The sequence below is a fragment of the Saccoglossus kowalevskii genome, chromosome 15 (assembly GCF_978046115.1).
Source record: "Saccoglossus kowalevskii chromosome 15, keSacKowa6.1, whole genome shotgun sequence".
Classification (NCBI taxonomy): domain Eukaryota; kingdom Metazoa; phylum Hemichordata; class Enteropneusta; family Harrimaniidae; genus Saccoglossus; species Saccoglossus kowalevskii.
The window spans coordinates 4874499-4899148 of record NC_140655.1 but is presented as its reverse complement, the minus strand read 5'-3'; the positions used below and the strand labels follow the sequence as shown (position 1 = coordinate 4899148).

The window sequence follows — 24650 nt, the reverse complement described above, 5'->3', positions numbered from 1 at the left end:
GGTGGTATTGCATTTATGACATGCGCTACATTGTTGCTGAATTGTTTGAATATGTGAAGCACATTCTCTGAATTGGGAAGACATACACATGTAACACATTCAACCTGTTCTTTACACTTTAGAACAGGTTTGTACAGGTTTGTAAAACGACTAAATTTCACTACTGTCAGATGTGATATTGTTCATTTATACATACAAATATGGACAAACTAATGAACACATTTTTTGATTCTTTGTGTATTCAATTTTTTGAACACCACCATTTTCTATTTTTTCTATAATTTATTTTTAAGAAAGGCCAAACAAAAAACAACTTGTTCATCAGATTTTGTGTGTGAAAACTTTGTGGCTGTGGCTGAAATACTTTTTTTTGCCACTTATCATGTTATTAATGAACGGTGTACAAAACCTTCGAATTTGGAAGAAAATATTGCAGTCATTACTGAACAGCAGTGAATAGTGATTACGAATGTGATTATATTGTATTGAAAATTTCCGCCAAACATTATGCCATACAGTTAACATTATTGCAGTAGACTTTGACTTCACGTAAGTGAATCAGTTGTAAAACATTTGAAATGGTAAAAAACATTCCCCAATTCTATATTATATCTTTACTGTAGAAGAGAAAATATAATATAATAGAATATGTGGAATATAAATACTGTAAAATACTTTATTTTAGCTGGAATTAATTTTTGCTGTAAAGACATTTTGGGTGTTCTGTATGGAATTTATTTTTACTGATTTTTGATGAGCTGAATGTAAAATATAGGAAAAAAAGGTATATTCGCTTGATTTTTTTTTTCACTGAACCATTCCTTCAGCGAAAATAGCGAAAATTAATTCCAAGTGAAAATAAAGTATTTTACAGTATTTATATTCTACAAAATGTATTGAAAGCCTGCTAAATATAGCTCATTTTGAACTGTGTCCTCTAAAGCTGATACCACCTGTAACTGACCCACACAGATTATTAAATTTGTTTTGACGCAACTAATAATTCTAATTTCTGTCACAACTGATGGTTGATTAGCATAACGTCTGTCGAAATCCTGCATAGATACTGCAGATGAAATGGAAAAAAATGGCGTCAGCAGGGCGATATGTTAAAAAAGCAGTAATGAGAATAAAAAGAAAAGAATCAGAATAAATTAATTTCTGTACAAATTCAAATATAGCAAACTGAATACAAGTGACAAACAGGCATGTGAGAATAGGTATCATCTTTGTAAGTAGAGTTTCTATAATAATTTATGACCAATACTCGAAGCAGGTCTCTTCAAAACAAGTGTTAACTATTTTCACTGGTATTTTCACTGTTTTGATAAATTTGAGCAATTTCACCGGGTTTAAAGTTCACAAACTTAGCAGAGAAACAATGAGTTCTATTGTTATTTTACATGTTCATATGGGATTAATTTAACAAATTTTACTTATCAACAAAAATATCTAAATTAAAACGCAGTGAATAAAATTAATGCATTTACAGTATAGTCTTAACCATGCTTATATGGATTCAACTTCGCTGCTAGAAATTTGATGATTTTATGGCATTCATGAAGGCAAAATTTCATCGACAATGCATAGAAGTTTTCACTGCTAAAAATTTTTTCTATTTTTCTGTGTTTTTCGTTTTTTTTGACATGAAAAATTAATTTTCAATGCAATAAAATTACTCCCATAACTCACCTCAATGCTTTAGGAAAAGCTATTTTTCACTCTCCAACATTTTTAAAAGCCGGCTTTATTGGTACATTTATGTTAAGAGGACAATGAGAATTCTTTAATAATGTTACTTGTATAATGATGCCGTCTATACATGTAGTTATAACTATCACGGTGTAAACAGCAAAGTATGTATAATAATTATTTAAATATCAATACTTTTCAGCATTTCTGAACACTCATTGATCGTGTGCTTGAATAAATGCTGCTTGCGCTTTTGAATATCACTCCAGCATCCATGGATTTGCAAGAATTCTCTTTATGTTAGAAATTACTACATTGGCAGAATCATGGCAGACATTTGTGGGTTTTTTTACCACCAATCATTAGATCTTCACTTAATAGTCCCACGACGCCAATAAAGCTCTGATTGTCTTCAGAGTACAAATTTAAAAACTGGTTATTTGTGTAAATGTATACCAGTACATTACTGATATAACTGCATGTATAATGGTGTATTCTGGGAAAAAAACAAACATTTCATCATAATTGCTACTCCCATAACAATATTCTTAATTTTTTTGCATTCTCCATCCTGTGGCTGTGAACAAAAATAAAAGTCAGTGTGTTAGGAAATTTTGCTTTTGTTTCAGTTTCAATTGAAAATTCTATTTTTTATTGAGTGAAGACAATCACATTTATAGTGATTGTCTGATTTTGGCGGTGGCGTCCACGTCCACATTTTACTTTTTAGACCTCTTCTGATTGCTTTGGGTAAACCTCATTTATATTTGTTCATTTCATAATTTTAATGAATGTTTTTGTCGTTTTTGGTAAAAAGTGATATGTTCGACTTCTTGTTAATAACCGTTTTGATATTATACATATAGGTAACCAGGAGGACCAATCTCAGATTTGTTCATTTCATGATGATGTATTCAATTCCCTAATTTTAATAAATATTTTTGTAATTTTTGATAAAAATTGATATTTTTGACTTCTTGTTTGTAACTGCTTTGATATTATACATATAGGTACTAAAGGTGGGTTGATCTCAGATTTGTTTCATTTTTTGTGGATATCTTCAATTCTCTAATTGAATTGTGCATTGGTAGCAGCAGAGCTATCTCAGCCTGGAGGCTGCTTGTTTCTAAAATTATGACAAAAGCTGATCACCATGATGACTAGATACCTAAAATAGTTTGCTGCAAAAACACTGTCATCCATTAACTCCGAGTGCTAGCTATTTTTCCAACCCAAAATTCTGTGCAAATATTTTCACATTCTGTAAAATTTTCACTAAATTTCATTATCATTTTGGGCCAAATGAACAGTTTCAGATATTGCTTTTAGTTTTTGATCAAAATGTTTGTCAGTTTTTATCAATATTACATATGGGGAATAGCAGACTGTACAAAAACATTTTGTAGATTGTGCCAAAAGTTGATTAAGTGGTTTACTAAAAAAATTTATAATCAATGTACAAGCTGTAGGCACAGCTGAATTTGCAATATAAAAGATATTCTTGACATAACAATTCAACACTGTGTGATATTATAATTTTTTGTTGACTGTCAATTATCTATAAATAAAAGCAGCATATATTAAATAACAGCTGTTTCCTGTATTGAAGCAGACAGCTTTGAGTCGTGTCAGCACATGTGGGCGCACTATGATCTAAATAAAATTGCTCTATTATGTGTAAATTTTTTTTTTTATAAATTTGTCATAATTTATTTATTTGAAATTATCAATTATTGTTGCCATTCATTTAATAAATTATTGTAATGTTTGTTTTTTCTCAAACTTTCAAAATAAAATGATACATTAATGATACATTAATGAACATATTATAAATTATACATTAATTGATAAAAAGAGAATGTTTAGTGAGCTGCAAAAATCTGCAAAGACCAGTGACAAATCAATTCTAGTTTTGACATTTTCATATATTGAACTTGATTTTCTATTACACACTCAAATGGAAATAATAAATTAACCCAACTGACTACACGCATCCTCCACATACCAGTGAGATTAATAGAGATAAATGAGATTTTCTGTGTCCATATGGGATTCATTTGAAAACTAATTACTTTGTCAATATGATTTTATAAAAATTCTCCATGTACTGTATAGAGCGTAGGTTTCATACCACATATCTGTTATATGAAATGGGAAAATTCCATTTCTATCAGTTTGACATAAGTTCAACACATAATTTGCATAATTCTCACATCTATAATTTTACTGGGAGTATGAGAAAACAGCATTCTAGTAATATGTAAAAAAACAAAAAAAAACAGGATGATTACCGGTCACATGACATCGAATGTTAAACCTGTTTTGTACTATTCATATTTCAAAATATAGTAATTTGCAAATTACTGTAAAATACTTTATTTTCGCTGAAGGAATGATTCATTGAAAATAAAATCCAGCAAATATACCTTTTTTCCTATATTTTACATTCAACTTGTCAAAAATCAGTGAAAATAAATTCCATACAAAACACCCAAAAAGTCTTTTCAGCAAAAATTAATTCCAGCTAAAATAAAGTATTTTACAGTAGACATTATTAATTAATATGCAAATTAGATACCATGTATCTGACATTTAGAATATTGAACTTATATTTCAGTGAAGCAAAACTGGTTGTCCCATTCAAATTATATATTTGTTTTACAATCTTCATTAATAATGAAATATCGTTATTTTATTATTGTGTGTAGAAATAATGTAGTTTATCCTATTCACAACCTGACTTCTTCCAACATTTTTCTCTATATTCTGGAAATACACCCTAATTTTGGAGCCAACAGACAAAATTTGAGTCATTTTTCAATTTTTACTCCAAAAATTTGTCTATTTTTGTCCCAATCTCCTGAAGGAAAGTGTAGACTATAAACAGGACTATTTTGTAATCTGTGATGAAAAGAGGTACTGGTGGTGAAAAGGTTATATATTATCTCTCACCTCGTAGACCTTGTATTTTTATAGGCAAGTGTTTGCTTGTGAGCAATTCACTGGCGCAAAATTTCCCCGGAGCATACACTAAAATTTTAGTGAAAAAGGGGTAGTTAGACGCTTCATGTTTCTGAAGTGCTTATGGCACACACTATTACTACCGTAGTATTTTGCAAATGAGCCCCTTCCCCCCTCCCCAATAAAATTAATGGTTACACATTTATGTGCACAAGTTTGTCATCACATACTTTCATTATGTCATTCCTTTCTTGATTATAGAGAAGTATCATTTTCTTGGTGACATGTTGTCAAGTAATCAACATATTATAAGGCTTGATTTCACTGTTAGCTCAGTTCGCTGCAAATTTATGAAAACAAATTGTAACCCTGTAAACCAAAATTACATTTGCTGTATTAACTGTTAACATACACTATTTTCATTGGCATTTAATTTCACAATTTAAACTTTTTGAGCATATTCACGAAAAAAATGAATTATATTGTTCTTTTACATTGTTCATGTGGATTTTATCTAACACATTTTACTTATCAACGAAATATAGCGAAATTATAAACTAGTGAATAATTAATACATTATATATAATTTGCCATGTGTTTACTCATTTGGTGTCACAAAGGTTAAGTTATCACAATATTACATGCATCAAATAAATGGTTCTTTAATGCATGGCTGTATGAGTTGATTACCTACTTGCTAAGATAGACACGCATGCATGTAATAATAACAATTATTAGTAAAACCTAGATCATCCATGAGTTCAAAGGTCATACAGAGCTGTCAGCTGTAGGATGAGGTCACACACAGCTATCTGCTACTGATTATGTAATGGAAGTCAATTGTTATTTTCACTTGGATGATTTCAAATAAATTCCAACTGTATGATTGACAGTTTTAGTTTATTACTTTCAAACACCTGATACTTACCTCCCATCGAGACTTGCTATAAACTGTAGATGAGGAAATAGTCAGTGTTTAAGTTTAGTGGATTTAGATATTGCTAGGATATTCACAAGATTTAAAATTCACTGGTTTGTAACGATACATGTTGTTGTTTACTTTTCATATTTACTGGTTTTAGGCATGCATGGTTAGATATGAGTGATATGAAAATACAAGCCAACTAATATTGAAGCTTCTATACAGTAGTCAGTGTAAACTACTTGTACCACTGTCTGATTAATGACACTTGTACAGTGTATCACAGAACTTATCAGGACTTAGATTTAGCCATGGTGGCTAATACATTGTTTGTCTTACTATATGATTATGAAACATAACATTTGTATTAGGTTTTACTGATGTATTAACTTTGTTAATGACTTGTCAATTTTAGTGATGATGTGTCAATTTTAGTGATGATGTGTCGATTTTAGTGATGATGTGTCAATTTTAGTGATGATGTGTCAATTTTAGTGATGATGTGTCAGTTTAGGTGATGACATTTTAGTTTTGGTAATGACGTGTCAGTTTTGGTAATGTCAATTTTGGTGATGAAGTGTCAATTTTAGTGGTGAAGTCAATTTTAGTGGTGATGTTTCAATTTTGGTGATGAAGTGTCGATTTTGGTGATGTGTCAATTTTGGTGATGGAGTGTCAATTTTGGTGATGGTGCGTTAATAACTTATTTATGGTAATGAATGTCTGTGAATGAGATCGTTGATAGAAATTACATACAGTGCCCTTTTATAATGCAAAATGTTTTTCTCACACTAATCTGTTCATACAATGCATCTACAGGACTTAAACACACGATTCAAAGGCCAAGATTTCTGTAAATGCTTTTGACTGATTGAAATATACAGGTCAGATGACATTGTGTGCTTCATAACAGAATTGAAATGTACACTGTATTTAATTGTTGTTCAAAGCACCAAAGTTATCATATAGCTCATGTTTAAATTTCATCTAACTGAAATAATTTTAATGAATATTTTTGTCTTTTTTGGTAAAAAGTGATATTTTTGACTTCTTGGTAAAAACTGCAAGTCTGGTTGCTTTGATACTATACATATAGGTACCTCAGGTAAACCTCGCTCAGATTTGTTTTTTTCATGATGGTATCTTCAATTCTCTAATTTTAATGAATATTTTGTCATTTTTGGTAACAAGTGATATTTTCAAATTCTTGTTAAAAACTGTAAGTCCGATTGCTTTGATACTATTCATATTGTTCATTTTCTAATGATATCTTCAGTTCTTTAATTGAAATGTGCATTGCTAACAGCGGAGCTATCTCAGTTGACAGGCTGCTTGTTCAAAATTGTTACATAATTGCCGATTCCAACTTTTGGGTTATTTTACCCTGTTAGCTAATTAGTTAGTTAGTTAGTTTGAAAATATTTAATATTACTGTGAGAATTCATGTAAATGTGTTGCTTGCTGATACTGTTTTTTTTTCTCATTTGTTTTGGTGATTTATGAAGGCTCTCAGCTGGCAAAATGTTAAGCAATATATCGTAAAAAATATAAATACTATTTATCAGAATTTACAAACAATTCATGACAACCATATGTATCCATCAAATAACTACGTATGATTTTTTCACCATATGTAGCCAACCACATGTTTGATATACATGTATAACTAAATTAAAAACGTTTTCCCATAGAAATCAATGGATAAAAATTGCTTTTTTTGTGTCACATTTTTAGCTCCACTGTCGACTTTGTCGAGCGGAGCTTATCATATGAGTGATTGTCCGGCGTCGTCCGTGTCAATGTTTTACTTTTTCGACTTCTTCTTGAAAACTACAAGCCTGAATGCTTTGATACTCGGTGTATATGTACCTTAGGGAGACCTCTCTTAGGTTTGTTCATTTCATGTTGATATCTTCAATTCTCTAATTTTGGTAAATATTTTTGTAATTTTTGGTAAAAAGTGATATTTTCGACTTCTTGTTAAAAACCGCAAATGCAATTGCTTTGACATTACATATATGGGTACTACATGTGGACCTCTCTCAGATTTGTTCATTTTGTAATGATATCTTTAATTCTCTAATTTTGGTGAATATTTTTGTCATTTTTGGTAAAAAGTGATATTTACGACTTCTTGTTAAAAACCAAAAATTCAATTGCTTTGATATTACTTATATAGATACTACATGTAGACCTTTCTCAGATTTGTTCATTTCGTGATGGTATCTTCGATTCTATAATTTTGGTGAATATTTTTGTCATTTTTGGTAAAAAGTGATATTTTCGACTTCTTGTTAAAAACTGTAAGTCTGATTGCTTTGATATTACATATATACTACATGTAGACCTTTCACAGATTTGTTCATTTTGTGATGATATCTTCAATTCTCTAATTTTGGTGAATATTTTTGTCATTTTTGGTAGAAAGTGATATTTTCGACTTCTTGTTAAAAACTGTAAGTCCGATTGCTTTGATACTATACATATTGTTCATTTTCTAATGATGTCTTCAGTTCTTTAATTGAAATGTGCATTGCTAACAGCGGAGCTATCTCAGCCGATAGGCTGCTTGTTTGTATGAAAAGTAGTATGACCATACTTTTTTTAATTTCAATTTTGTGAGCAACAATATAAAATGAAACCATATGGTGATAATCACGGAATTCCAGTGATAAATTTATTATGTGTCACCAAGAAAGTTAATTTTTTCTGTGTATTTGTTTCAGTTGTTTATGAACATAGATCAAGACTTGAAAAGTCATTACAAAAAGAAAAAAATGAACACAAAAAATCAAAAGAAGGTAAGTCCAAATTTATATTTCTAATTTTCTTTTGCTGGAATTAATTTTACAAAAAAAAAGTATTTCTTTTGCCATTGCCTCAAACAAAAATCAGTTAATTTGTAAAATAATTACAATATTTGAGCTGGAGTAATATTTCACATATCGATGCTTTTTAGATCGTAAATGCAAATGGCGACGTTTTGAAATGACAATGTACTCAATTCTGTGCTAAAAAAATCATTTATATACAGACATTGAAGCATTGTTATATACTTTTGCATAGAATAAAGTCATTAGTTGTTGTATAGTTGACTTGAACTGTTATGAACCCACCAAGAATCAGAAATATCACAGATTTTTCGATTGACTACGTTAACATGAACAACGCCATTTTGACAAGATTTGTTTAGCGATGTCAGCATGTTGGCACGCAAAGTTTTTTCCCTATTAATTTTTGCATTGCAGGAACTGGATGTTTATGAGTTGGTAGGCTGGTTGTGATGCGTATCAGGGTTCAAAAAACCCAAATTTCATAGTGATAATTTTGTTTACATGTTTGTTTACATTGTGGTTGTCTGAATTTGAAGTCAAAGTCATACAATGAGGTATCGCTTTGCATGACGGTAAATTTTCCGATTTTATTGAATATTTTGACTGTATTGTAAACTGTCTGACTTCCTGACTCCCTCGGCCCGAGTGTGAACGGTTTGTTTACCCGCACACGATTTGAAACAAAAGAATGCTAGTCGTTTCCAGACCGGGGATAGAGGGACTGTGCCTCGTACTATAATTTTGAAGGTCACAACATTGCGGTACTAAGTTGAATTCTCTATATTAAGTAAATACTGTTTAAAAATGTTTCCAATTGGTAGTTTGGGCAAGGTGGGTGGTGGTGCTGCAACCACATCAAATCATTAACGTCCTGATTAATTTTATGATACGTCATGTACCCCTTCTGGAAACAATGCGACATCCTGTTTGGATTATTTTGTCTGCTATATATTAGGACACAATTTTATTTTATACAAGTGTTACCTGGCACATGTGTAGCCATCTGCTCAATGTGCTATTTTGTGATATAACTTTTGAAACAATTTTCTTAATTTTTGGGTTACAGTATAAAATCACGTAAAACACAAGACCATTGATTCGTCAATCACATCACAGAATCTGTATCATAATAACAATAGTTGACACTGGAGGGCGCCATTACCAATTTGTGATATTCTAAAGTTCTATTCATAATGTACACGCTGCACTTTGAGGAAATGAAGAGTTCATTGTGGGAGTCTGTTCATCTATCTTCCATGCACATTCTAATAATTTTCTCTTATTCTTTTAGATTTACAAACCAGTTTTGCAAAAGAGAAGGTAAATAAATGCATATTGTGTGAGGTACAATGTATATCAGGAGTATTTACTGTAAACCAAGAAAATCTTGAATTTCTTTTTTTGGTGACCTGGTTTACAGAATTTTTGTGATTATTATTTACTATTTAAAGCTGTTCTTTACTCTGTGGTTTGTAGACTTGTGTTTTTGTTTGATCGTATATGTTCCCATGCTAATGTACTGAAGTCTCAGAGAGAGTCAATCAATGACATAGAATTCTGTGCCAACTAAGTACTTGCATAGCGGTTCACCTGGCCATTCTTGAATCCATTACTCATGAAGGTTTTCTTCAATCATTGGTCAATTTTACTTATCCATCCTTTAAAACATTGTGATTGGTCAATTTACTTATCCATCCTTTAAAACATTGTGATTGGTCAATTTACTTATCCATCCTTTAAAACATTGTGATTGGTCAATTTACTTATCCATCCTTTAAAACATTGTGATTGGACAATTTACTTATCCATCCTTTAAAACATTGTGATTGGACAATTTACTTATCCATCCTTTAAAACATTGTGATTGGTCAATTTACTTATCCATCCTTTAAAACATTGTGATTGGTCAAATTTTTTCAACTTTAATTTTAAATTTGTAACATTCATAAACATTTTATATAAAAATATTTCTGCATCCATGAAACTCACTACTGTTATGGCATAAGTAAATCTAATCTATATTTTGTTGTTTTCATAGCAAGAATCATAAAATAGGTTTAATTCACTAAATATTTCTGCATCCATGAAACTCACTACTGTTATGGCATAAGTAAATCTAATCTATATTTTTTTGTTTTCATAGCAAGAATCACAAAATAGGTTTAATTCACTAAATACACAGCATAAAATGCTTAAGGTAAGTGTAACATCCAAACTTTAAAAATATCAATGTTTAGAAAAAGCTGTTTACTATTATTATCAGTGGTATTTCTAGAAAAAAACTGCAAGAGGGAGCACTTCAGTGGCGCCACTAAGTGGGGGATATAGGGAGATAGGGTTCTTCCTACCAGGGTGTGGAGATTTTGATAATTCTAAGTTAAAATGGAGCATTCTATGGCTTCCTTGGGGCCAAAATTACTATCAGTCAGGTCACAGTTGAAAACAGTGGCCACATGTGATCCCTGGTCAATCAGAATTTTATGGTTGCCAGAGTATCTGCTTCCCAGGGTAAGGGGGCGCTGCACCCTTGTTTCCTGCACCCTGATTAGGCCAGGAAAACAAAATTCTCTGTTTCTCGTTTCATGGAAATTTTAAAATGGGGATTTTTTTTTTTTGAATACTGAGCTAAATTGGGGCAAATTTGAAACATGTGTGAGTACAAGCGCATTTTGGAATGCTTTAGAAGGAAGATACAAGAAAAAATTGGTGACAAATGCAGATCTTTCATCTTTCAGGAAAAGTGTTTTTGTTAGATCACTGAAAAATGTTATTCCTGTTTGTATCTGTTACCTAGAGTGAACACGAGGATGTACAAAATGAACTATCGGCATGGCAACATAAACATGCAAAGCTAGATGAAGATTTCAAACAGCTGCAGTCAGATAGAGAATTAGAATTTAAACAACTTAAAGAAGATAAAGTACAGTACATGTCCAATTTACAAGGTAAGAAACTTTTATAACTTTATATTACTCTTAAATGTTTTGTTTTGCTGAGACGTGGTTGATAGATATAAATACAGAAGATTGACATTGACCTCTATGATGCATTCTAACTATGCTTCAACAAATAAATAGTGGCTGTTCAAGTCACTCAAATGATAACAATTATTTGCAGAGCCGGTATAACATGTGTTTGTTGGGTGACAACCTTCCCCATTTCAGTGTTCCAGTGTTCAAATTTTCCCAAGCGGTTATTCATGCACAGAACTTTTGTTGAATTAAATCTTCATCACTCATTATCATAGGTGGCTATCAGAGTTGAATACTTGTATTGCAATTATCCCGTATTTGCTCAATTAGTAATGTATCACTTACGTAAATTACAGCGGTGTTTTCCATGATCAAAATGTTGATGTTAATGATTCAATAGCCATGTAAAATAAATGCAATTGTTTGTATGCTCTCCTATTGGAGATGTGCTTCTAATAGAACAAATACAGTAACTGTTTGATGCATATTATTTCTGACAGCACAAATAGACTCTTTACAAGATGAAGCCTCCAGACTTCGAGCCATACACACAGGTCTGACAGATCAGCTTAGAGAATCACAGGTAGGGTAGGGTAGAGCAGAAAGAGCAGAAAGCATGTGTTTATAAATGCAGTATGAAACTATGTTGGGTTGAATCATTATACACAAGGTAGAATTTGAAAAAAGAAACTAGCTGCTCTCTGATTGGTCTGATTGTTGGGTAGCCAATCAGGTCTAACTATGTTGCATCACACACAATAATTAGTTTGGGTAAGATGTCATATGAATAGAAGATACAACTGAACACAGTATAGTCAATGGTGTAGGTGATTGCATCCTAAGTTATAGTAGTCTTTTAGACACGAATGGCTGGCAAGATATTATTCAGAGAGAGACAACCACAAAAATCGTTTTTGTTCCTCAGTGCTCCATTTCTCCATTCAACGCTTCTATTGTTTACTTGACGAATGTAACCATGGTGATTAGAACAGTAGAATGTAGTAGAATGGAACTCATGTGACTCGCTCGCAATGAGATCTTGGCGGCCATTTTGGACTAATATCTGTTAAAGGAACATTTTATGAAATTAATGAATACAGCTAGCACTGATTAAAATGAAGGCATATGTGCATTGTGGTACTCTCAAGGTGCACTGTGGAACTCTCAAGGTGCACTGTGGAACTCTCAAGGTGCACTGTGGAACTCTCAAGGTGCACTGTGGTACTCAAGGTGCACTGTGGAACTCCCACAGTTCACTGTGGTACTCTCACAGTTCGCCGTGGTACTTTCAAGGTGCACTGTTGTACTCCCACGGTGCATTGTGGTACTCTCACAATTCACTGTGATAGTCCATGGTGAAACTTTCACATGCAAACAATAGCCGGATTGGCTCACTCAATTCTCAAAACACAGAAGAGAGAATAAAACCATTTATCTTTCACAGAAAGAAGTTTGTAACACAATGAGTGAGGTGTATCATGGGAGTTTCACCAATGCGTCGTTGGATGTCTTTATTTATAAAATTACAAATAATGTTTTCAAACATTTCTAGCATGCAAACAACTTGTATAGTTACATGAGAACTAACATCATTCCCAGCATTGACCACATCTTTAAATTTCTATACAACATAATACAATGTTTCCTCTGAGATGCACATGTTTGCTGTCATTGTAATCTCCAACAAAGAAACCTATGTAGACAAAAATGTCTTGGAAGCATTTCTGCCAGACAGGAAAGCATGTTTTCTAATAAAGCAATTACGATATACCTTAAACCTGTGCTTGCTTAACAGTTGCTATGGAGACAAAATACACAGCAATACAAACGTTATTGTGAAAAGTATAACTTTTGCTTAAACATTTTTGTATGTATATCAACCTGCATGCATTTCTGGACTACTGCATGATGGGTTATCTATTTTGATGTTTGTTTTCTCTTTATTTTCTGCATTTCATCTTAGTGTTGTGCATTTTTATTAGCATGCTTTCTTCAACTCTTAATATTATTGCATACCTTGCTCTGTCAATTAAACTTGATGATAACTTGTCTTTTGTTGTAACTGGCTTTGTAATTTGATAAAAATATGTTTGTACGGTAAATTCCATTTGCCACAGCAGCTATTTAGTTCAAAATGTGATCATGATGATTCATTCAAAAGAAATCTGTTTTATTATTTTTGGCACATCCAGGTAATTCATTCTGCCACCATTCTGTTATGACTTATCTCTGCCAAATTGGTAGTCTTTGCTAAGCCGCTATCTAAAATGTAAAAAAAAAATAATCAAAAATCTTAAAAAAAAATAATAATACCGGTAGCACTTAGTGGATTCGTCTCCGTCTAACATTTTTTTCTCCAAAATTTGTTGTACAATTGACCAACAGATGGATCTGTACTGAATTTGAAACTAAAAAATTATGATTTCTGTATCGTGCAAGTTTATCATCATGTTTACCTGCCTGTGAATCTTTCCAATCTTCTTTTCAGCTTATTGCTAATGACAGTCTCAACAACAATCAAATGCTGAGTAAATTAAAAGAAGACCTAGTGATAAACCTCAAAGATGTGGAGGTTGGGTTATCATTTTATTATCGTGAAATGCTAGCTTAAATCATTGGCCTTGTAAGCTGTTAAAATACAATCATGTTAGTTTCTAATTAACATGCATAAACCTAATTAATATGCATAAACTTAATATGCATAAACTTAATATGCATAATTAGAAGAGTCTCATAGGTGATGATAACATAGAAAGATAATAATAAAAGAATATTGCATACAAAGTAACGTGAATGTTTAAGTAAAGTGGTGCATGCGTGATAAGTTTGGTTATTAACCTTTTCACTGCCAGTTCCCTCATTTCATCACGAATTCACAAAATAGTCCCATTAATAGTCTGCACAAATATAGCCGAATTTTTTGAGTAAAAACTGAAAATTTACTCAAATTTAGCTGTTGGGGTTCATTTTAAGAAATATTGAAGATGATAAGAAAAAATTGGAGAAAAATTTGGGCGAGAAAGTTTGGTGGTGAATAGGTAAAGTCTAGGGATGCCCTGATGGAGAAGGGTATGGAGTAGCAAGGCGATTCCATGCCGAGGTTTGAGTCATACATGCAGCTCTGTGCTTGAAATACCTTACTTTACCATCTATGCAGCATTATTGCCTTTGACATGTCAAGTAATATATGCAGAAGCTATAGAATTCACAAAATATTCAGCTTGATAATCTCTGAACATCGCCAAGCAGTTCTGTAAATTCGAATTGGAAGTCAGATTAGATTGAATTATTTTGATTTTGGGAGAAGTGATTCAGTTTGAAACCTGCTGGTGACTTTGTGCTGCAGTTCAGAATGCTAATTTTACAGTGACTATATATGCCCAAAACAATGTAATGGTTCATTCTTAACAGCTTTGAACTCATGGAAATTTAATGAATGACTTATGAATAACACAGATACGTAAATGACAATCAATCCACTTAAAGAAAGTTTTGATTTAGTAATATTGGACCAAATGTTGACCTATGATTTGAATTCTATTAGTGGGCATTTAGCAAATCTGATAGTTAATTCTAATTCATGTTCCCTGGCATTTCAACAATCTATAAGATTGAACATGAACATGAAAATTTAATGGATGACTTATGAATAACACAGATACGTAAATGACAATCAATCTACTCAAAGAAAGTTTTGATTTAGTAATATTGGACCAAATATTTACCCGTGATTTGAATTCTATTAGTGGGTATTATTGGGCTGATAGTTAATTCTAATTCATGTTCCCTGGCATTTCAACAATCTATAAGATTGAACATGTTTTCAACTTTTCTGTGTGCTTCTCATTGCTACCAAATTAAACAAAGACAAATATTTAAGGCTTACCGGTAGTAATCAATCATGATTTTAAATCTCACTTGTACCTGTATGTGTACCCTCTTTCACTGTTTCTCCTCATGTTACCTAACTTCCTATTCCTGAACTACAAACTATTATTGATTTCTTGAGTTTTGTGTCTCTGCTATGTTTGGAGTTTAAGACAAATTCATGTTTTACATTTACCGAGGATATTACTAAGCATATGTAATGTTATAATTGAATATATTTGACAAATATTATCTGGATGGAAAATACAATTAACCAGTAAATGACAATTTCAATTTTGTTAACAAAATTAGGGTTCATAATAACATGTGACTTATTTAGCCTCTGTCATTGAGCAAAATTGGTAGGGTGTGTGTGTGCACTTTGAACCATACCCACTTCTTGACTTATTTTGTATATTCAGATATCAATTACCAGATAGGGCAAGTTTTGTGTCACTTCCAATGAACATTGGTTGTGTGGACATGTTCACTATTGTTGTGATCAAATTTAGATTTCTTGTGCACATTTTAATTAATTGAAAAATAAAGTGAAATTAAACGAAAAAATAAGAAAATAGGCACCCACTTCTGGACTGAATCGAATAGTGCCCCTAGTTGTGGACACGTACTTGTAGAGTTGTTCTATGAAAGAGGGAAAGTTTGAATTCATCTTAGCATGTTTGTTTGGAATATTGTTTCAAATGTAGTATACAACTTGCACACCTGTACACAAAAATTAGCAGTGTGGAAAAAGATACATTATGTGATATATTAAAGATTCTATCATGCATGGCACACAACGTTCCTGTTCCTGCATATTTACAGCTTCCTTAAAAAATAATTTATTTATTAAAAGCATGTGTGTATGGTAGTTGTAGATAATGCTTTTCATCATATAATATGGTAGGTTAGTGGTTACTACTACCAGTTGATGCGGTTTCTATTAGAGCATCTACACATATGAGAACTGATGAATTTTTGTTTCTCAATTTTTCAAAAAGAATGGATGAGACTTCTATTAGGAGTGGCTTCTAATACAGATTTTATGCTAGTTTTAATTTCAATGTTCTCATGGTACTTAAGTGGTTGTTTGTTTGAGTTGTCTGGGATTCTTTGAATGTTTCATTTGTTTGTAAGATTTCAATGACACACTTACATGTACATTTGTACCCATAATGCCATACCACATACATATAAACACAGACTAATGTATTGGTAATGTTTTTCTAATGTTAGATTGACACAATACTGTAATGTCATAACATGTACATTTACATATCATAAATATGTAATTAGACACAATGCGTCTTCATTTCATTCATGTCATTAGTGACATCTTGAATTAGCTGTCTCTCGGTAAGTTCGCTAAAAAGATATGCTCGTGAAAAAGACATGTTTTACAGTACTACTTGCAAACACATCTACATTTATTGCAATGTTACATGTATGTCTACAAAATTTCACAATTTTCACAAACATGTCTTGAAATTTGTCTCTCACAAGATGGAAGCGGTTTACATTATATGTTTTACACAGAGCTGACAGTAATTCTTTTATCTGTTTTCTCTGTGACATCCTAAATCATTTTGTGTAAAACCATCAAAAAGAAATGTATTTGTTAACATGTACTGGAATATTTTGTAATTTGTACATTTATTATTCTCTACTTTCATTCCATTCCACAGATTTTTGTAATCATGTTTACGCTTTTTTTGACATTGGCATATAATTGTCACTATGTTGTATCAATGCTGTAAACCATAACAATGCTCTTTTACAGCAGGACTGTGTTTTTCCCTATTTTTAGATTATTTTATTTTTTATTAACACTCCAAATTACCTTTGTGATACCAAATGAGTGAGTGAATGGATATGTTCGGGAACTGTTTGTGTGTGTAGCATGAACTGTCTTATATTTTACCATGTGTGTCTTAGTTTGGTTCCACAAAGATCATTTGGCATAGAATTATATGAAACAAAAAAATTACAAAAACACAGACCCCTCTGAATTTTCACAATTTGGTTATGCTTTGATGAGAATGAAATGCTGTGCAAGTTGCTGTGACTCCTTAGAACCCCAATAAATGTCACTGTGACTCCCTAGGACCTCAGTGAATGTTACTGTGACACTCCCTAGGACCTCAGTGTCACTGACTCCCTCGGACCCAAGTGAATGTCACTGTGTCTTTCTAGGACTCCAGTGAATGCATGCACTGCTAAAATAAATGGTTTTTCCTTGACTTATGAAAATTTCCCAACAAAATTAAAACTGTTTACAGTAATAGCTTGATACAAAATATTGGCAGCAATCATTACCCACTAGTAAGATCAAACTGAAAGTAAGTATCATAGGATTGTTATTTATGCTTATGTTTTCTGTTTTGATAAATTGTAGGATGAAAGGCAAACACTACTTGACAGGATACGAGAACTTGAGAGACAAGTCTCCACAAATAAGGTTCTTAATTTTACTTATTTTATATCTTGTATAGTCTGGTCTAAGCTTATCATATCAAAGTATTCACGAAGGCAGTACAACATTAGTATCAACTAATGTGTTACAGATGTTAATTCTGTACCCATACTGTCTGTGTGCATACTTTGTAGTATTCTTGTCATAGCCATATTATTGTACATGTTTTCCCACTAAGAGTAATAATTGAGTACTAATAATGAGTGATTATAACCCCAAATTGCAACGAAAAATGCTTCAGGCCGTGCGAATGTTTGCGTTCAGTGTCAGGTGTCAGTGTCTATTTCTGTCGGGTGCTATAGTGCTTCTCCATCCGATGTAATCAAGGAAAAAGTGTTCAATTGTGACATGAATAATCTTGATTTAGACAAGTGAGTGATCATCCTCATTAGACAGCACACATTGTAAGCTTGAGTGCTTCTGTATCCAGTTTATAAAAATTACTACTGGTATCTGTTAAAAGAGCACTGTCTTCAACATGGTGGGACAAATATGTTTTTAAACATGTATTTTAGCAGCTTTGTAATGCATAAAATACATCACAATTCTTGCTATTCACTCCAATTGAATATCAGGTTTTCTTTCATGTTGCATACTGCGTTCTGACCAATCACTGATCAGCAAGAAACTATAAACATATAAAACACATTACTGCATTCTAACCAATCAGTACGACTACATAGAAATAAGTAGTGATAATTAATTTATGAGTTTTTTGTATATTAAACTGTACATGACTAGTTTTGTACACAAATTAATCAGTTAAAATAGATTGGAACCATTCTGATACCCATCCTGACCATTTCAGGGCATGGTCATACTTCATCTCCATATCTTACAACCGACCACTCTCATGACCCCCAAAAGTCACACATCCTGGTACTTTTGATGGTATGATGGCATCACAAATATGCACAAGCATCTCAGTGTGTGTTTTGCTCCTTGCGTAACATTTTACTCAAGCAGCAGAGACACATAGCAAAATTGTCTGATTGTCAATAAAATAAATTCATTCTTGATTCATTTCAACTAATTCACTAATAGTAGAAAATGGTCTACTGACTGTTGATGAATATGCACTCTGTTAACGTTCACTGATTCTGCTTGCAGATGAAAACGTGATCTGATAAAACCGCTTATCATTTTTCGCGCTGTTAACTATGTGCCCTGTGCTTTTGCTACCTACAGGAACAGGATGCTCTCTTTCAAAACCAAATGGCTGAGTTACATGACACTGCAGCACAACACAAGGTTCTAACATTTTTATTTCTATTAATTTAATTATTTAATATTATTTTCTGTTTCAAACTGTTTTATGTTGCTTAATCCATCCTATTATATCCAACTTTCTAATCAAATCTTGCTTTGCATCAAAGCACCGATATTCTGTTGTGGCATTGATCATTTCATCGCGATATTTAAGACAAAATTTGTCTCTTTGTGATGCCCCTAAATGAGAATATCAAGAAATTGGTTTAGGCGAAGAAGAAAAAAGATTCTGACCAATTTGTTTTCCAAAATCAAAACTCACACAGGTTGATTTTTAGTTTTATTTAAAAATTTTCATTAAATTTCTGTTTTTATTACGAATTTTTATAAAAACTGATAACAAATTTTGAAAAATATAAAAGTGATGTGACATTTAACTAATGCATGTACTAATACATAATACATAAATATTGTATTCTGTATGTATTACAGCAGCATTAAATCAAAATGTATTTAACAAAATTTTAAGAAAAAATTTCAGTAGTTTTGAGATTATATTCTTATTTGCGATGCAGATGGAAAATGTCAGATTAAAACAGGATTATGAACAAGTACTGAGTAATTTAAATAATCTCCAGGTCAGTATTAGCATGTGATATCCAGATTGCTTGTAAACTGGTTGATGACTTGATGGCTGCAAACTGAACATTATCATTCATAATGGGTTTTATTGTACATCTGTTCTCCTAATATTTACATGAAATATTTAAGACTTTCTTAAATTTGTAATCTCCATTATCAAGTACTGTTGTCATTCATGGAGTTTGTCCATAGGATATCTTCTTAATTTCTTCAAAACTTACAAACAAAAACAGTAATGTTGTCCGGTATATCTAATGTTAATATCTGAATTTAAAAAAAGCACTACAAGGAAAATCATGCAATAAGAAGAGTTGTGCACAATTTTGACTTTGTTTGTAAGATTCATAATAAAGAAAAACAATTTTTGAGAGATGTACAATAGTATGAGGTTATTACTAGTATACTGAAAGGTATACATGTAGGCAGTACAGTGATTGTATTATCAGACGCAAAGTGGATGGTGATGCAATCCTCTATTGTCTGAGTGTATACTTTGTTTATTCTTGTGATAACCTAAATATTATACATCTTTTTCTGCGTGTAATAATAATTTAGTAAAATATAACATCCCCCAAATGACAGCGAAAATTATTTGTGCCTTTACCATCATTTACATTCAGTAACATAATTACATTCAGTCAGTAAACAAAAGTAAATGTTTGGATGTGACATGACTCACATTTTCAAAATAAGGAAGGCATCGCTTCACGGATGATTTCTATAGCTCTTGGTGTCAGATGTACAATAATGAGGTTTATCATATTCCATCTTTCACACTGTCCACTGTTTGAAATGTTTTATGGTGCTGGGTTAGTATTTAAGTTACATTGGTGGCAGTGATGACATTCTTCTCATTGATACCTGGTCTTTTTGCTGTGCAATGTACATTAATTCATTATAGTTAAGAAATGCTAAGTAATCCTGTAAGCTTATTGAGAATATAATATTTAAATAGATGGGCCAGACTGAATTATTGCAAAGCAAGCATAGTTACAAACGGTTATTTTCAATTCTTTGTGTATCCACTATCTTACTTCAGCTCTGCTGTTGACTTAGTTGACAAAGTGGAGCTGTTCATATTACTGATTGTCCCTTGACATCAACTTTACATTTTCGACTTCTTAAAATCAACAAGTCTGCTTGCTTTGATACTTGGTATATATACTTTGGGTGGATCTCTCTGATTTGTTTATTTCATGAGGATATATGCAATTCTCTAATTTTGATGAATATTTTTGTAATTTAGATAAAAAAGGCTATTTTTTGATTTCCTCTTGATAAATGGCTAGCCTGATTGCTTCAATATTTCATATGTAGACACCTTGGGTGGACCTTTGTCAGATTTGTTCTTTTTTGTAACAATCCCTTCAATTCTCTAATTTTAGTGAATGCTTTGGTAATTTTTGATAAAAAATGCTATTTTCTACATCTTGAAAATGACAGCATTCCTTTGGTGGACCCTAGTCAGATTTGTTCATTTTGTGATGATAAGTTTTATTTTCTAATTTTAGTAAATATTTCTGTCATTTTTGGTAAAAAATGCTATTTTTAACTGTCTAACTGCAGTGTATACAGAGCTATATCAGTCATTATAACCACGGAGCTTGGTCCAGTCTCCTTCTCATTACGGCTCCCTGTTATAACTAATACATGAAGACTAGAAACATAAATATTGTATTCTGTGTGTATTACAGTAGCATTAAATAAGTATATTGCATTATATCTTGTTGTAACAAAATTTTAAGAAAAAAATTGTCTGTAGATTTGAGATTATATTCTTATTTGCGATGCAGATGGAAAATGTCGGATTAAAACAGGATTATGAACAAGTAATGAGTAACTTGAATAATCTCCAGGTCAGTATTAGCATGTGATATCCCGATTGCTTGTAAACTGACTTGATGACTTGATGGCTGCAAACTGAACATTTGCTACGTTCACACGACAGCATTTTATCGGAGCCCAACGGCTCGAGTCGGCTCGAGCCAGCAAAAATGGCCGTGTAAACGCGTTTGGCTCGAGCCGGCTCGAGCCAAGTTCGGCTCCACTAAACCCTCGGGTTGAACTCCGATAGGGTTGAGTCCCGACATGGCTCCGATCGTGTAAACGCATCGGGGCCCAACTATCGGAGCCGAAATCACGCCCTCAATCGTCTTCTTCGAGTAACCTCTCATTTCAATTATGGTGGAGACAACATCTTTCATAATTTCACACAATTTCCGGCTTGAATAAGAGGTACGCGTCCTAATATATAGTAACGAATTATTGCGTTAGATTGATAGCTCAACGGGAAACAAAAAATGGCGTACGAAATTATGCGACAGAAACTTGAAAGAACGACTGAACGAAAACTTTTTAAAGACACTGAAGATAAAAATCGTAGAAGCGATCGCGGTACGATGACGTGTTCCTGGTAGGTTTAGATTCTTCCATAGTTTCTCTATGATAGATAGAGAGAATCTGTGATTCTTCCTAGTAGTTTAGATATCACTACAGTTGAATAGTTACAAAATGGTAATTTTGCATGACAATAACTTGAGCGAATAGGCTGTATTAAACGCATTTTAGCTGCCGTGTTTCCTGTTTATTCGAGATACTAGTACCTAAATCATAATACCAGTCATTGTCTTTCCTACCTCCATGCTCAGGCTCTTTTTTCTCCTAGCTCAACGCATCATGCCATGTAAAGAAAAAACACAAGCACGACACTAAAATCGTTTTCAGTCACTAATTATTCAAGGGCACTGTTCCGTTCGACTCTAATCGAACTGAATCGAACTCTGGCAGATCTCGGCTCTCGTTCGGCTCCCGACCGTATGAACGCATTGGAGATAATCTCCTGTTAATCCGTGGGAGGAGAAGTAGTTCGGCTTCGATAGAATGCTGCCGTGTGAACATAGCAATTATCATTCATAATGGGTTTTATTGTACATCTGTTCTCCTAATATTTACATAAAATATTTGAGACTTTCTTAAATTTGTAATCTCCATTATCTACTGTTGTTATCATTCATGGAGTGTGTCCATAGGATATCTTCTTAATTTCTTCAAAACTTACAAACAAAAACAGTAATGTTGTCTGGTATATCTAATGTTAATATATGAATTAAAAAAAAACCACTACAAGGAAAATCATGCAATAAGAAGAGTTGTGCACAATTTTGACTTTGTTTGTAAGATTCATAATAAAGAAAAACAATTTTTGAGAGATGTACAATAGTATGAGGTTATTACTAGTATACTGAAAGGTATACATGTAGGCAGTACAGTGATTGTATTATCAGACGCAAAGTGGATGGTGATGCAATCCTCTATTGTCTGAGTGTATACTTTGTTTATTCTTGTGATAACCTAAATATTATACATCTTTTTCTGCGTGTAATAATAATTTAGTAAAATATAACATCCCCAAATGACAGGGAAAATTATTTGTGCCTTTGCCATCATTTACATTTAGTAACATGATTATATTTCAGTCAGGAAACAAAAATGAATGTTTTGATGTGACGTAAAAATGATGCAAATTTTCAAAATAAGAAAGACATCATATTTGTCTAACACTTTCAAACACTTCCGTACAGTGTTTTACTGACGGATGATTTCTATAGCTCTTGGTATCAGATGTACAATAATGAGGTTTATCATATTCCATCTTTCACACTGTCCACTGTTTGAAATGTTTTATGGTGCTGGGTTAGTATTTAAGTTACATTGGTGGCAGTGATGACATTCTTCTCATTGATACCTGGTCTTTTTGCTGTGCAATGTACATTAATTCATTATAGTTAAGAAATGCTAAGTAATCCTGTAAGCTTATTGAGAATATAATATTTAAATAGATGGGCCAGACTGAATTATTGCAAAGCAAGCATAGTTACAAACGGTTATTTTCAATTCTTTGTGTATCCACTATCTTACTTCAGCTCTGCTGTTGACTTAGTTGACAAAGTGGAGCTGTTCATATTACTGATTGTCCCTTGACATCAACTTTACATTTTCGACTTCTTAAAATCAACAAGTCTGCTTGCTTTGATACTTGGTATATATACTTTGGGTGGATCTCTCTGATTTGTTTATTTCATGAGGATATATGCAATTCTCTAATTTTGATGAATATTTTTGTAATTTAGATAAAAAAGGCTATTTTTTGATTTCCTCTTGATAAATGGCTAGCCTGATTGCTTCAATATTTCATATGTAGACACCTTGGGTGGACCTTTGTCAGATTTGTTCTTTTTTGTAACAATCCCTTCAATTCTCTAATTTTAGTGAATGCTTTGGTAATTTTTGATAAAAAATGCTATTTTCTACATCTTGAAAATGACAGCATTCCTTTGGTGGACCCTAGTCAGATTTGTTCATTTTGTGATGATAAGTTTTATTTTCTAATTTTAGTAAATATTTCTGTCATTTTTGGTAAAAAATGCTATTTTTAACTGTCTAACTGCAGTGTATACAGAGCTATATCAGTCATTATAACCACGGAGCTTGGTCCAGTCTCCTTCTCATTACGGCTCCCTGTTATAACTAATACATGAAGACTAGAAACATAAATATTGTATTCTGTGTGTATTACAGTAGCATTAAATAAGTATATTGCATTATATCTTGTTGTAACAAAATTTTAAGAAAAAAATTGTCTGTAGATTTGAGATTATATTCTTATTTGCGATGCAGATGGAAAATGTCGGATTAAAACAGGATTATGAACAAGTAATGAGTAACTTGAATAATCTCCAGGTCAGTATTAGCATGTGATATCCCGATTGCTTGTAAACTGACTTGATGACTTGATGGCTGCAAACTGAACATTTGCTACGTTCACACGACAGCATTTTATCGGAGCCCAACGGCTCGAGTCGGCTCGAGCCAGCAAAAATGGCCGTGTAAACGCGTTTGGCTCGAGCCGGCTCGAGCCAAGTTCGGCTCCACTAAACCCTCGGGTTGAACTCCGATAGGGTTGAGTCCCGACATGGCTCCGATCGTGTAAACGCATCGGGGCCCAACTATCGGAGCCGAAATCACGCCCTCAATCGTCTTCTTCGAGTAACCTCTCATTTCAATTATGGTGGAGACAA

General features: G+C 32.6%; 1 protein-coding gene across 5 annotated transcripts in view; it reads left to right on the top strand.

The window, feature by feature from the left end:
* Nucleotides 1–24650, top strand: part of LOC102803866 (uncharacterized) — a 50870-nt gene that overhangs the window by 2549 nt on the left and 23671 nt on the right. For 3 of the 5 annotated variants that reach the window (XM_085508639.1, XM_085508638.1, XM_085508635.1), the window contains exons 2-11: nt 8302–8376; nt 9701–9729; nt 10553–10606; nt 11204–11354; nt 11882–11964; nt 17644–17706; nt 18910–18972; nt 19506–19568; nt 21366–21428; nt 24250–24312. In XM_085508639.1, coding sequence (XP_085364765.1) covers nt 8302–8376; nt 9701–9729; nt 10553–10606; nt 11204–11354; nt 11882–11964; nt 17644–17706; nt 18910–18972; nt 19506–19568; nt 21366–21428; nt 24250–24312 — 707 coding nt within the window. The remainder of the gene's footprint in view (nt 1–8301; nt 8377–9700; nt 9730–10552; nt 10607–11203; nt 11355–11881; nt 11965–17643; nt 17707–18909; nt 18973–19505; nt 19569–21365; nt 21429–24249; nt 24313–24650) is intronic. The other 2 variants (XM_085508636.1, XM_085508637.1) reach the window with 2 other exon arrangements.